Genomic DNA, 15,193 nt, shown 5'->3' with positions numbered 1-15,193 from the left:
TTAACCAGGCATATGCAGTACCACCCTAGCAAAACTTGGAGATATGTCCTGGAAGACATGAAGGATATACATATTGCTACACATTCAGACTCAATGTGACTAAGCTGTCACTTATCAGATTAACTTATAACATGACCACAACAAAAATATCAACGTGTTATTTGGAGCTAGGTATGTTCTTTCCAACCAGGAGCAGGAAGATGAACAAAATATGTGACGCCAGTGGAAGTTCAGGGGTCAATTTAGAATGAGACTATCTAGAAAGCAAGGCCAGAGGCTTCCAGAAACACTGGGAACTGTTCCAAAGGAGGAATCAGAACACACAGCACTGTCTACACAGACGCAGCGGGTCTACACCCAACTTCAAACAGATCTTCACAAAGCAACCTGAACCTGGCATGCAGGCACTATACGCTGAGAATAGAAGATTTAGCACTATGAAGGATTATTAATTTCCAGAGCTAACTATATCTTTGTGATTATAAACAAATATTTCTTCATTTTAGAGGTTCATAATGAACTGTGTTTAGATAAAATGACATTAAGGTCTAGAATTTGCTCAGAAATATTGTAGCAAAAAGGAACAGAAGGTATCAACAGCGGATGTGATCACAGACAAGTATCCATCAAAATGTTTTCTCATGGTGGCACAGGCCTTTAATCCTAGCACTCAAGCAGAGGCAGAGAGGCAGAGAGGCAGAGAGGCAGAGAGGCAGAGAGGCAGAGAGGCAGAGAGGCAGAGAGGCAGAGAGGCAGAGAGAGAGGGAGAGAGGGAGAGGGAGACAGGCAGAGGCAGAGAGGCAGAGGGATCTCTGAGTTTGAGGCCAGCCTGAGGTCAAGTTCCAGACAACAACATAGAGAGACCTTGTCTCAAAAAACAAAAAACAAAACAAAAACAAAACCACAAACAAACCATGGTCCCAACAGAGACTCAGAGGAGTTGAAGCAAAATGACAGTACAACTGGATGCTGGAGTGCTTGACAATATCATTAAATGTGACATAAAGAAACTAAGATAAACTCAGTGGCTTTTTTAGAACTCTTGACCTGACTGGGAATAAACCCAAGAAATAATACTAACAGGAAGACATCTCAATGAACAGAGTGCCATTTTAGAGATACCTCTAACAACTCTTGAAGAAAATGCTAAAAAATGAGGAGTCTTAAATTATTCTGAGAAAGCATAAAAAAGATGGTCAAAACATGGTCAAATAATAAGATACTGACAGAGTAAGGTGGGTAAGATAATTCCTTAACTAAAGACTAGCAAGTAAAATACAAAGAAAATATTCCCATTTCCTGTGACCTGCACAGACATTTAGGGAAGAGCTTGCTCTGGACTGTGCAGATGTGCAGAGAACCAGCTAGGAAATCTTAGTCATAAACTTCTAGCATCCTGTTCTCCCAGGACCTGGAACAAACCCCCTGGGCTTTCTGGGCTCCTAAGCCTTTGCTGCTACATCTGGATCTGAGCACACCATTGCTAATTCAGATGGAGTACATGCAGAAGCTCGCTGAGTTCTGAGAGACAGTTCAGCTTAGATATTTTCTCCCTTCTCCCTCCTTTTTTACTACTGTTATAATTGGCTATTTCTTGGAAACTGAGAGGTCACCTGGCCAGTCTCTTTGTCTCCATGGTTTCCTGGCTTGAGTTGTTGGTTATTGTCACTACTGTTTTCTACTGAGAGGCCTGGAAGAAGAGAACATATGAATGTGCTCTGAACAGTGAATCTTGTTAACTCTGTTAAATGACAGGTGGAGATGGGACAGTATTGTGTCATCTGTGGAGGCCTCCCTGTACAGCAGCTGTCCTCTGCAAGACAAAGAGTAGGGCTTTCACTCTGCATTTATGCTGCTTCATCAGATCTCCCTTTCCTTAACAAACAAACAAACAAACAAACAAACAAACAAGCAGAAAACTGTTAAAGAGTGGTAAGTGGCAGGAGGAAGGGAAGGAAACAGGTAGAGGTGGGACGGTAATAGTGTAGGGGTTTGCCTAATAATCTGTCATCTGACAGCCAAGTTCCAGGGAGTGTGTGTGTGTGTGTGGGGGGTGGACCCCTAGCTTTGGAAGAATCTCATGGTTCTTCACTCAGACCACACCCTACCCCACCACCACCCCTTAGCAAAAGCATAGGACTGCCATGCCACCAATGTTTAGCAGTGCAAAGATACTGAGGAGTAAGAATTGGCACTGTAGTTTGAAAACTGGAGTTATTAAAGGCAAATTTGGTGCACTTTCTGGAAGGTGGTGTGTGAACACACAAACTACACACACCTACACACACACACACACACACACACTCACACACATTCACACATGGGCTTCAAGTAACCAGAAACATGATTCTACTTAGTAAAATGTCATAAAATGAAAGTGAACCTTAAACAAAGGTTAGTATGATCAAGGTGAGTTTAGTTTGAAAAGCCATCTGTGTCTTTGCTCACACTGGCTGGTTTGGCTAGGCAAGACACAAGATAAAAGGAAGACACACCAGTACAGTGCCAGTGATGCCAGCCTCTGTAAGCCATAGGATGCTATTGGTTCTGGTACGGAGGAGCAAAGGGAGAAAAGCAGAAGCCCAAGGGGGGAGGCCTGGGGAACAGCAGTGCTGTTCTTACTAGCAGCGTGCCCTGCCTAGGCTTCAGCCGGCTCCTCTGAAGCACTAGGAAGGGTCTTCTGTGTTCATGTGGTGCTGCCCTGTCAAGGATAAGCCCCCTCTCCCTGTCAACTCTGTCTCTCCTCGCGCTAACTCTCCATCTTTACAACCTCCCACTGTGGCAATCTTGATCCCTCCCTCTTGCCCTTCCAGTGAGAAAACAGCAGCAGCATTGCCTCTGTGTACCCATAAACAAACCCACTGCCACTCAGGTGTTAAGGGAATTGCAGCACACTGTCATTTTGTTGGCAACTGACTGGATACTTTAGAAATAGAGATAAACCAAAAGTAGGCCCCACTGTTCCTACTTCTGTGGACAGTGTCAGCTTCTATGTTCTCTCTATCAGAAATGGGAGGATTCCATTTTTCTACACAAGAGAACTTTCTTCCTTGCTGTGGGAGGAACATGTCCCACAGCAACTGATTCTCAGCTTCTCAGAGCCCTGCCAGTAAGAGGTGAGCTTCTCTGTGTTAGGCCACTCACCCGACGTACACAGACTGACAACTTGGGAGACAAGAATATATACGATGGATTCTGAGGAAGTCTCACGGAACAAAACCTGCAGAATTCCATTTAGAGACAGCTAGCTCACTGTGCCTTGGCGTGGCAGCCTGTCAAGAAATGTTTAAAATTTAATTTATTATTATTAGTGTATGCCAGTGTGGAGCACGTGGACGTAAAAGGACAACTTCCAACAGTCAGTTGTCTTCTTCCACCATGAGCTCTGGGGGCTGAACTCAGGTTCCAAGCGTGTGCAGCAAGCTCTCTTTCCTGCTAACTCATCCCACTGGCCACCAAAGTATTTCTAAACACAAGGGAATCTCATGGACTACTCTCTAAGCACCAATGGGGTACTTATAACATTAGAAAGATGTCCTGCAAGGGGAATAACTCGCCTTTAAAAACTGAATGTCATACTTTGTTGATGGTTGTATGTCCATCTGCCAGTCATCCTGACAGCTAGGGCTCACACGTCGGGGCTGTGTCCTGTCTAGGTGTCAGAACTATGTCACAGCAGTCAGCAGGCCTGTTACCTTAATGATGTAGCCTTGCTCCACTCCCGTGCTGTGGAAACCCCCAATACCTCGAGCCTTAAGAAGTTCTCTGAGCATCTTTTTCACACAGGGAAGAAACAGTAAATAAAAAACCAGAAAACCTTTAAGTTGTGCATATCATAAATTATCATGAACCAAGGAGAAAGGACTTTGTCCAGCAAAGGATACTGCAGGCCTGAAGCCACAGCACTGGTGCGGTAACCTCCCAGGCGCTGCCCACTCTCAGAGCAGTGCCAGGCGAACTGCTTGTCCTGTCCTGTGCTCAGCACCCACTCCAGTTCCAGAACAAACAGGACCATCGTCACTCTGCTCTGATGTGCTGAAAAATTAAGAGATGAGAAAAATGACTGATAGAGAAAGTCTCCTGAGGAAAACACAAACTGCACAGCACTGTTACATCCTTCTCTTCCCTCCACCCCAGAAAACTGCAGTCTGGTGTTACAACCTTCTCTTCCCCCTACCCCAGAAAACTGCAGCCTGGTGTTACAACCTTCTCTTCCCCACATCCCAGGAAACTGCAGCCCAGTGTTACATCTTTCTCCCCCCGACCTGCCTCCAGAAAACTGCAGCCCAGTGTTACATCCTTTTCTTCCCCCCACCCCCCACCCCAGAAGAGGCTGAAAGACAAAGCCACTAGGGACAGGGAAACCCAGTAGCTCCCCATCAACAGTCAGTCAGGAAGAATGCCCTATGAATATTTGTTTGGTTTTGATTTGGTTTTGTCCTGCCCTCATGTCCTTCCTTGTGTGCACCCAAGAATTACTCTTCAGAAAGCTTCCTCCCCCAAAGCCTGGCCAAGCATGCTAGGGTTACTGAATTAGTGTGACTACAAGTCACATTAGGAATGACATTTACACTTGTGGTCAGCTTATGTCCACTCCCCCCAGAGGAAAAGTATATTGATCTCTTTTGATGAAATCTGATTTTTAAACTCATAAAAAAATTCTGACAGCTTCTTATTAGAAGCCAAATGCTTGGAGAATAAAAGGGATGGTGGTGGTTTGAGTGAGAACGGCCTCTTGATAACCATCCCATATATTTGAATGTTGGGTCCTCAGTTGGTGGAACTGTTTGGGAAGGATTCAGAGGTGTGGCCTTGTTGAGGAGGTGTGGCACTGGGATGGGCTTTGATGGTTCAAAAGACTCATGCCATTCCCAGTGTAGAATCTCTCTGTTTCAAGCTTGTGGATCAAGATGTCAGCTCTCAGCTGTTTCTGTCTCCATTTCTGCTTTGCCATCATGGACTTTCCCTTAGGAACTATAAGTCCAAATTTTATATATATATATATATATATATATATATATATATATATATACACACACACACACATATATATATATATATATATACATACACACACACACATATTTTTAAGTTGACTTGGTCATAGTATTTTACCACAACAATAGAAAAGTTACTGAGATTAAGAATGAAATGCCTGGGCTGGAGAGATGGCCCAGCGGTTAAGAGCACTGACTGCTCTTTCAGAGGTCCTGAGTTTAATTCCCAGCAACCACATGGTGGTTCACAACCATCTGTAATGGGATCTGATGCCCTCTTCTGGTGTGTCTGGAGACAGTAACAGTGTACTCACATACATAAACATAAATAAATAAATAAATAAATAATATGTTTTAAAAAGGAATGGCACGCCTATTATACAGAAGTATGTACCTATGAGAGAGAGACTCCCCATGGTTACTCATATACAAGTACAACACCACTAGAAGAACTTTTGCATTGCACAACTTCAGGGTGAGATGAGACTCCTCAGAGTCTCTAGCCATCTCTCTGCTGGTCACCGGGGCAGACTGAGGGGCAGTAAAGCTGAGTTGTTTGGCTAAGGTCTCATGGCTTCTCCATTACTTAATAAACTCAGGCAGGAAGAATTTTTCTTTCTTACTATGTGGTGCCAGGGTACAAATACAGGGGAATAGAATGACCAAGAAGGCCATTCTGAAGCCTGGCTAGGGGTTTGCTGGGGCAGGAGTAGACTCTTGAGGATGGTGAAGTATAGATCTTCCACCTCCATTACCAAGCAGCATTAGACAGTGTGGGTAGCTGTCTGCAGCCCCACTGCGGTAAAACCATCTGCCAATTGCAGAGTGCTAAACACATTCTCTTAGTCACCGCAGAGACAGAAAGTGGCATATCTGAATCCCGCCCTCCTGCCTCTCACACATGCAGACAGCAAAGCAAACCTTTGTTTCTATGGTGAAGTCAGTTCTCTTAGAGTGTGGCTGTCCGTGGGAAAATAAAACAAACTCTCAAAACTCAAAGAACACACACACACTCTAAGGAGACGACTCTTAACCACTCAGAAGGAAATTCTTTGAAGGCAGATTCTTATCACTGAGCTTCAGAAACTCATAAGGAAACCTGGGCTTACTGTCCGGTTTCCTGAATAGGAAGCGGGGAGAGGGGCATCCGAGTCTTAGCAGGAGAACACGATTCACATCACCATGCCACCAGAGCTGGGTCTGCAGGCAGTTCCTCGCTATGCCGGTGCCCTGCTTTTCTCTCTCCCGGATTCCTGAGCTGTGACCATGATTTCACCAAATGCCCTTCCTGTGTTGCTTTTCCCTGGGCTGTGTATTTATTTGTTGAGGTAAAGTCTCTCTGTGTAGTCCCGGCTATCCTGGAATTTTCTATGTAGATTAGGCTGGCCTAGAACTCGGAAAGATCCTTCTCCCTCCTGAGTGTTGGGATTAAAGGCGCCCATCACTGTGCCTGGCTGCCATTTAGTTTTTATTGTGAATCTAACACTACATTGCTAATATAAATCTCACCTGACCATAATGTATTTATTCTTTTGTATATATTGCTGGATGTGGTGAAATTTACTTTTGTGGATAATGACATCCAGTTTTCTCATATTGATTTTGTATAGCATTAGTATCAGGAAATACTGATTTCCTAACAATGGGCTGGGAAGTCTTTTATTTCTCAATTTCCAAAAGAATTCCTGTAGTTTCACATATTTTCTTCCTTTAAAGTTCTATAAAACCAGTAAACCATCTATGAATATATCTAGGAATCGCTTTTGGTCTTACTCAGGCTCCAGGCTGTACCTTTTGCTGCTAAGGGCATGGTCACACACAGGGAACCAGCTATTCCTGCCTCTCTATCTCCCCAGGGCAGCTGCCAAGTCAGCGTGCACGTTATAACAACCCTCTGGGATTTGGTTTTCTCTTTGCTCTGGCAAATGGGAAACTTTGTTTTTTTCTCATAAGCTTAACACTGGATTAAAGGAAACAACAAAAATGTACTATTTTACCATCAGCTCTAGGAGTCTGTGAAAAAAGCATCCACAAGTGTCTGGCTATTGGGTTTGTGTAATTATCTGACAGAAAGCATGTGGGCTATGCTTGAAAACCTGCCCTGTAAATGCATGTCAACAACAGATCCCGGTAATGGGCTTCTCAGATATGCACCTGGCAGGACCATCAGTACCTTTAACAAAGGTGCAAGAAAGAAAATACAAAGCCAAAGGGAGTTAATATATGTAATGACAACTAAAATTCTAATATATCTTTATCAGTTGAGCAGATAGGCCAGTTAAAATGAAAAAAGTAACAGACTGGCAAGTCCAAGATTTAGTATAAAAAGAAAAGTAGATGTTCCAAAACACAGGATGCAGCCTTAAAATATCCTGTGAGGATGCTGCAGTGGTACCTGCCCCACATGAGTCACAGTGTGAAACGGCTGCCAGAGCTCACCTGTATGTTATTACAGCAGTGCCAGGAGGGGAGAGAAGCAGGACCTACCCAGCAGATTACATGCATGCACTAGTCATCTACCGCTGGGTAACAAATTATCCCAAAGTTGATGTCTCAAAGCATCCTATTATCTCAGAGTTTCTTTGGGCCAAAAATGCTCCAGACATAAGGTTTTTCCTAGGAGAAAATTACCATGTGTGTGCGTGTGTGTGTGTATGTGTGGTGGTGGGGGTGGGGGTGTCATCTGAACGCTTAACAGAGGGTGAGCTGGTTTCTAATCAATCTCACATAGCTTTTGGCTGGGTTCAATTCTTCATGGGCTGCTGAGCAGGGAGTATTAGTCCCTCGCTGACTGCTGATGAGATGTTTCTTGGCTCATTAGCACACAGGCTTCTCCACAGGACCACTCACATCATCAGACATCACACTAGGGAGCAGGAAGGTGAGCGCCATGCATGCCCAGTCTCCGCTCATAATCTTGGAAGTGATCTCCATCACTTACCACGTTCTGAGTCTAGCTCACCCTTATGAGGGGAAAAAACTGATCACTAGGAACCATACAAAAAGTTACATGACACACCAGGTTGTATTTGAAAATGGTCCTAATGGTATAGTATGAGACCTCAAATCTGCGTAAGACAGTCAAACATGTTTTTAGAGAACAATAGCTTATTAAAAAAAAAAAAACAGTTGAAGCATAATATGCTTATGTTAGAGAAGTGAATAAAGATGAACAAAGGAGAAGGAAGAATAGGCCCTTCTGTAGCTATTTAAGAGGCTGGAAAAAGGTGAAACTCAAGTTTTTGTGGTTCCAACAAGCTAAGCAAAAACTTGAAGGGCACATTGTAAAATCTCTCACATAAGCCTCTTACAGGTAGACACTATATATTTCTGTTCATTATTACACTCCTGAGCTAATGGAACACTGTAGGTACTCAATAAATATTTGATTAGTGATGCATAGGAATAAAACCACAGGGAAATAGATTTAGCTCCAAATCTTAAAGAAAGCAATGCCTAGATCCTTCCACACCCATGCTAGCAGAATGCCTTTGGAGGTCATGGAGGAGATGCTGGGAGGCCACAAAGAATGAATGAGGCCAAGATATCTGGATACAATGACATTGGGGATGTAAGGACCCAATGCCCTGATTCCATGATACTGCTGGTCTGGATAAAGGTCCCCTCCAAACACTACTGACTAACAGAGTGAATTTGGCCAATGGCCATTGTTAAACACACCATAGAAACTGTGGCCCTCCACCCTCACCCCACCCCTACCCCCACATGTCCAAGCATTTTACCAAACATGAAATGAGGCTCGTCTGAACAACCTGAGGCTGACTCTACTTTTCCTGAGCCTGCTGTACCATTCCCAGAAAGCATGATGGACTTGGAGTCACCCTGCCCTAGTCTGGCTTGGTACTTGACCTCTGTAGAACCTGGATTCTTCTGGCCTCAATGACTTAGTTCACAAACCGGGATATTGCCAGGGACCTCCCAGGGTTTCTCTTGTTGTTCCCCCATGTAACGTAAGTGTTCTTGGTGAGGGTAGACATTATTAAGAGACAGTTTCAAAGCAGGTTGATGACTCTCCTGCAACACCTACCTTGATAGTTTTTCACAGGTGTCATCTTGTTATAATCTTCAGACAAAATAAACTCCTACAAGACAAGAGAAAAATGTTAAGCAAAAAAAGTTTTTTCTTGAGATTTTTATTTATGTGTATGGGTGGGTGGTTTTGCCTGCATGTATGTCTGTGTACCACATGCATGCAGTGCTCATGGAGGCCAGTAGAGGGAGTAAGGTCCTCTGGAACTAGAGTTGCAGATGGTTGGGCTTTATCTTGTGAGTTCTAGGAACTGAACCCTGGTCCTCTAGAAGAGCAGCCAGTGCTCTTAACCATGGTCATCATCCAGGCCCCAAGCAAAAGCAACGTTTTTAATGAACAATTCTGCTTTGGTAATCAGACCACATAACAGAATTACAGCTAACATTAGTGGTTTGTCAATCAACTTGGCATGTGTGTCCCTCCCCCAAGAGTAACCCAAACTCTGATCCGACAGAAGATCAGAAATTTTACCTCACAACTCTCTAGTTGGCTCTTCTTATATAAGAAGAATCATACTAGATGATGTTCTGAGTCTGGATTCTGGTCAATGCCAATCTTAACAATTCAAAATCTCACTGGCGCCACAGAGAACATTTGAAAGACTTTATCAGTGAGCTAATGGGCGGCCATTCTCTACTGAGAAATAAGGTTAGCTATCTGGAGTCTGCTGCTACTAACATCAGCAATTCTCTTTCCCTCACAATGAGCTCCCAGGGCTGCTCCTGCTCAATCCCTGTGTCTCTAGAACATGGAACAGAGAGTCTTCAACAAATGTCAGCGGTGTGAAGCCACCCCCTAAGCTGATGAGATGAGATCGACAACCAGTGTACTGAAGACACGAGTTTCTACAGCGTATCTGGGGCGTGGGGCACATCAAAGGGTCTCAGGTAAGCAACTGAGCAGTTGGCCGTGCCAAGGAGACACCAACCAGGGTTTTATAAGGCTTGGCAGCAGTTGAGTTCCTGAACCTTCTCAAATGCAAACACCCACATATCCTTAAAAGGTGAATTATAAAGCAGTGTTTATTCAGGCTGCCAACAGAACAATAAAGCTTTTCACAAGGCATCCAGAATTTTTCTCTGATGACTTTCTTACAAAGCAGGGCGGGAGGACAGACATGGGAATCCTTTTCTTGCTGTTAGATGCTTACTGAGTTCAGAGATTATGTAATGTTTTTAAGTAAAAACACTGTGTGCTTTTGTGACAGATGCCACAAAGGTAAACTAGGACGGCATGCCAGGGCAGACTATCTTCTCTGGTTCTGTGTTTCTGTCATAGTCCTGGTAAGACGCTTACCAACAAAGGAATTTTCTTTAAAATGTTTTCCTTGGGAAAAACATTTCTGAACTTGCCAGTTTAAACTTACATCATGAATCCTTCAAGGAGTAGCAGCGTTATCTCCTCATTTCTGAAGAGTCCAACACAAAATGTAACGGATAAAGTTGAAAATATACATACAGCTTCCCCCAGAGGAACTAACTGACAATGTCTGTGATACCTGACTCGGAAAGCCTCACACAAGCCCCGTCTCTCCAGAGCCTCCAAGGCAGACAGAGAAAAGCCGTCTGCTGTAGACACAACTGAGAAGTGGACAAATCTAGTTCATTCGTGGTATATGCTGACATGGTCACTGGTCTAAGCAAAAAGACCTTACTTCCTTTTGGGAAAAGGCCAGGCACAGGATAAAAAAATTTGATGCAGGTTTTCTTGTAGGATTTAAGACTTGCATACAAAATAAAAAAACTACCAGTTCATGTACTAATAAACTAATTTTCAAAAATATTTTCTTCTTTTGATGATAAAAATATACAGGCAGGGAAAATTTGGGGGAGATATTGTCATCTTTTATTGATGTATATATGTATTTTTTAATCGTGAAACCACATGCTATTCTCAGTATACCAATTATAAATATTTAAAGGTACCTTTGTGATAGCATTTCTTTGATATAAGTATAATTGAAATCATATCAATAATACTTTTTTTAAAGATTTCTTTATTTAATGTATATGAGTACACTGTCACTCTCTTCAGATACAGCAGAAGAGGGCATTGGATCCCATTACAGATGGTTGTGAGCCACCATGTGGTTGCTGGGAATTGAACTCAGGATCTCTGGAAGAGCAGTCAGTGCTCTTAACCACTAAGCCATCTCTCCAGCCCTATAATACTGTTATTATACAGTTTAATGAATATCTATAATAAAACAGACCGTGAAAATGACCATTTTATTTGTCTTCAAATTCACTATTCTATAAGAGCACATATACTCATATGGCTGGCACATATAGAAGACTGCTGTCTCAAACACAAAACTCTGCCATAACACCCCATCAAGGATAAGCCACTCAGTTGCTACATCCACATGACTCAATCCCATCAACAGGTGAGTTCCTCTTTTCACTGTTGCCAAACTAACGTGCAAGCAAATGGCATCTCATTGTGGTTTGATGTGCACTGCTGCTTATACACTGGAGTCTTTCCTTTTTTCATATATATTACTTGGTACTTTCATTTTTTTTCTATACATTTTAATTTAGATTTTGCTTTAAACTGGTGCTCCCCTCTCCCCACCCCAAAACAACTGTCTCTGAGGTAACCCCTTTAAATGAAAGCTAGCACTGGCAGTGAAGCCTCCATAGCACAGCAAAGGTCCAACAAGGGAAACAGAAGAAAGCTTGGCACAGCACCACCAAGTAGCCCTGAATCTCAGAGAAGCCAGTTCTCCAGCACACAGAAGTGGCTGGACAGACAGAAGTAAGGACGGACATAAGAACACAGGAGAGAAGGAAGGGGAGGGGAATTACCTGCACCGTTCTCCATCTCCCTCTGGATCTCACACTAGCTCCACAGTAGCTTCTCCTTCCCTCTGGGACATAGCCTAAACCTAGCCCCCACGTGCAGGCTGGTGAACTCACAGCGTAGTGTTTCTGTATGCGAGGAAGTGGCTGAGGAGCCCAGGACTGTTCTGGCTTAAGAGTGCGACAATGAACCCAGGGCATCTGGGAAACAGCAACATCTGAGGCAATGCATAGAGTGTGTGGTCCGTGCCATTTTGTAGTCTACATCTGAGGCAATGCATATAGTGTGTGGTCCGTGCCATTTTGTAGTCTACAATTTTACTACTGAAGTATAGAAAGGTTTTGAACCACTTAAAAAGTAAAACTGCCAATATTTCTTTGTCCAAATATTCTGCCTTTGTATTACATCTATCAGATCTTTTGTGGAACTGAAAATGTCACTGATGGTCTGAACCTTGGCCTCCAGCTCCCAAGCCCTGGGACTGCAGGCTTGCATCCGCCGTGTCTAGTAAATGAACTCAGGCCCCCGTGCATGTTAGATGCGAGCACTCTAGAAACTGGGCCATTTCCTCTGCCTCTGCACTAGAATTTACATTTACCTTTATAAAGTTTATGTTTATACAAAATGTTTCAATTGAAAAGTCTCCCATGAGAAATACACTCCCGTCTTTATATTTATCTTTAACTAGCCTGAGCAGCTCTGAACATCTGCAAATATTTCATTCTTCTTCCACTCTTTTCCTCTCTCTGAAAACCAAGCCTAGCAAAATCAGTCAATCAGATGGCAAAGCTACTTTCATTGAGCAAGACGGGTTTTTTTTTAAGTTGCTAACATGTCCTGTCATTTAAAAAGTACTAAAAGTCCATGCTTGCCTAGACACATGCCAATCACAACCCTCTTGAACTCATCGTGAGAACTTTTAACCACCTTTTATTTGCATTTGAAATGTATGTCAAATAGACACCATGGCTTTTGTTTGGTAATAGAGTTGCCTCAACTAATCCAACTTATTGAGTTTTCTAAACCTAAGGAAGATAGCGGTAGGCAGTCTAATGTGTTTTTTTTTTTACCAGAATAAAACATACCATTTTGTTTTCTAGTCATGCTTTGGACCCTACTCAGCACACGTTCTCAGTGTCACACGTTCGCAGTGCTGTCTTGAGTCATTCTGTCTTTATTCTAACCAGAATATTACACACTTCTTAGCACTGTCCCCCACCTCACGTCAGGATCAATGAACACATCCACAGAAGCCTGGTGATAAAGTCACAGCTCCTTATACATTAAGCTCTACTGCAGCAGGACGGCTCAGTATCTGTAGCCCCTGCCACACAAGCCTGAGAAGCATGGTATGATCCTCAGAACCCACGTAAAATAAAAAGGAGAAGCTCTATGCCACAAAACTGTCTTCTGTGTGCCCCTCCCCCAACACCCATCACACACGCTAATAAAACATCTTAAATTCACATTTTAAGTTTCTTGCTTTATTTGAACGTCTGCCAATAATTTCTCTTACTTCTTAAAATCTAACACTACTTCACAGATAAAAATAGAATCTAAAATTAGATCATTAGCTACCAACTGTTTGTCAAGCATGTGGTGCATCAAATATATATACTGACTGAATGCATGATAAGTCTACTTTTATCAAGTAAACAAAACTATAGTTGCATTCCCTATAAAAGCTTTCTTCCCAGAAAAATAAACAAAGCAATCACCATGGTCATACCCAAACTTATAAAGAATAAGGGAGAAATGATGGGATGTGCTTTGTTACCTAGCAAAAGGTCACAGAGAAGTTGCCAGGTTCGAAGCAGTATGTGCTACACAAAGTCACCCCTGAAGGAGGAATTTGATAAGCTGCTCTACTCCACGGACTTTCGACTTCTCCCCCACCTCTGACTCTGACTTGGAGTTTGGTTTCTTCCGTGGGATCCCACACTGCCCCTCCCTGTGTTTCTGCTTCTGGTCCCCATGTTCCTGTCTTATTTCATCTGGATCCTCTACTTTCTCTTCGAGATCTTCTGACCAATTTCCTCAACTTGGCAGTTTCCTTTACGTTTCTAGCTGAGCACCTGGGATTTTCCACTCTACCCTTCTTTCAGCCTAAGTCCTCTTCAGCTTTCTACCCCATTACTGCCTCCAGTCTCCAGTCTTGTGTTGTCTCTGTCGTTTCCTATGTCTGTTTTCTCCGGCATCACTCAGACGTTTACTCTCAAGTTCTTTTTACTTAATTTCACCAAGCTGTTTATGTCTTCTTTAAACCCCCTCAACTTTTTGCTAAGGTTTATGATGGTTCTTTTAAATTCTGTGTCCTAGTTCATCAGGGTAATTCTCCTTAGCAAGCATTTTTACAAAACTGGGTTTTGGAGGTGAAGTACACCTGGCTTGATCTATCATACTGTTTATATTTTTGCAGTGAGACCTGAGTATGTGGACTTCTTTTATTAGTTCTAGGTCTGATACAGACAGAGTAGATTGGGGCATAGGAGAGGATGTATGGGCAGGTTAGGCCTAGAAGACAAAAATGGCTTAGGTGGAATGAAGTCAGGTAGATAGAGGAGACTTGGTTGGTAGGCAGGATGTGTGACTTGGTTAAAGCCTGGAGTAAGACACAGGTCAAGCTTGTGGAGATACTGAATGTGGTATGGGGTGAGCCTATAGGTTCGGGTACTGGGGGACAGGCAGGACAGGTCCTGTCAAAAGCCTGAACAAATTGGTTTTGGTACAGGTTGGGATGGCCAGGCTAGGCTGGGGCAGTGGTTATGGGCACCATGCAAGCTCCAAAAGAGCCAAGCAACAAACAGTGATACTTAGCACACTATGAACCACAACAATGACCAGCATGCATGATAACCCTAGGGGTGTGGCAGTGGCTCACAATATCTGAGAATAACCAACAGCTCTCTAGCTAGACCTAAGAGTCGTTCAACAACAGGGAAATCCACCTGGTACTGGGAACCTAGCCAAGTGTTCAAGGCTAGTGAAGACATGGATTTCAGAGGAGAATCTATAACTGCCATTTTGCTAAACCAGCAAAATCCCTAACTATAGCCTAAATTATTTATTCTTATACCTATAGGTAAATATAACCCTCAATACCACAAAGAAACAGCAATAGAGACCACTATAGAATACCACAACCAATCAAAATGCAGAGTTATAAAGCACAGTCCCAATGGATGTATGTTACATATTATAATATATAATATATAAAACTTTATATAGCCGTGTGGTGGTGGCGTACACCTTTAATCCCAGCACTTGGGAGGCAGAGGCAGGCGGATTTCTGAGTTCGAGGCCAGCCTGGTCTACAAAGTGAGTTCCAGGACAGCCAGGGCTA

The 15,193-nt window shown here is 43.1% G+C and overlaps 1 protein-coding gene across 6 annotated transcripts in view; it reads right to left on the bottom strand.

The window, feature by feature from the left end:
* Positions 1-15,193, bottom strand: part of Wdfy2 (WD repeat and FYVE domain containing 2) — a 129,646-nt gene that overhangs the window by 27,845 nt on the left and 86,608 nt on the right. For all 6 annotated transcript variants that reach the window (XM_029468828.1, XM_021181667.1, XM_021181668.2 and 3 more), the window contains 2 exons: positions 9,046-9,100; positions 3,885-4,035 (listed from right to left, as the gene is read on the bottom strand). In XM_029468828.1, coding sequence (XP_029324688.1) covers positions 3,885-4,035; positions 9,046-9,100 — 206 coding nt within the window. The remainder of the gene's footprint in view (positions 1-3,884; positions 4,036-9,045; positions 9,101-15,193) is intronic.

The sequence above is a fragment of the Mus caroli genome, chromosome 14, assembly GCF_900094665.2.
Source record: "Mus caroli chromosome 14, CAROLI_EIJ_v1.1, whole genome shotgun sequence".
Classification (NCBI taxonomy): Eukaryota; Metazoa; Chordata; class Mammalia; order Rodentia; family Muridae; genus Mus; species Mus caroli.
The sequence above is the reverse complement of the archived record's forward strand: the minus strand, read 5'-3'. Positions and strand labels throughout refer to the sequence as shown.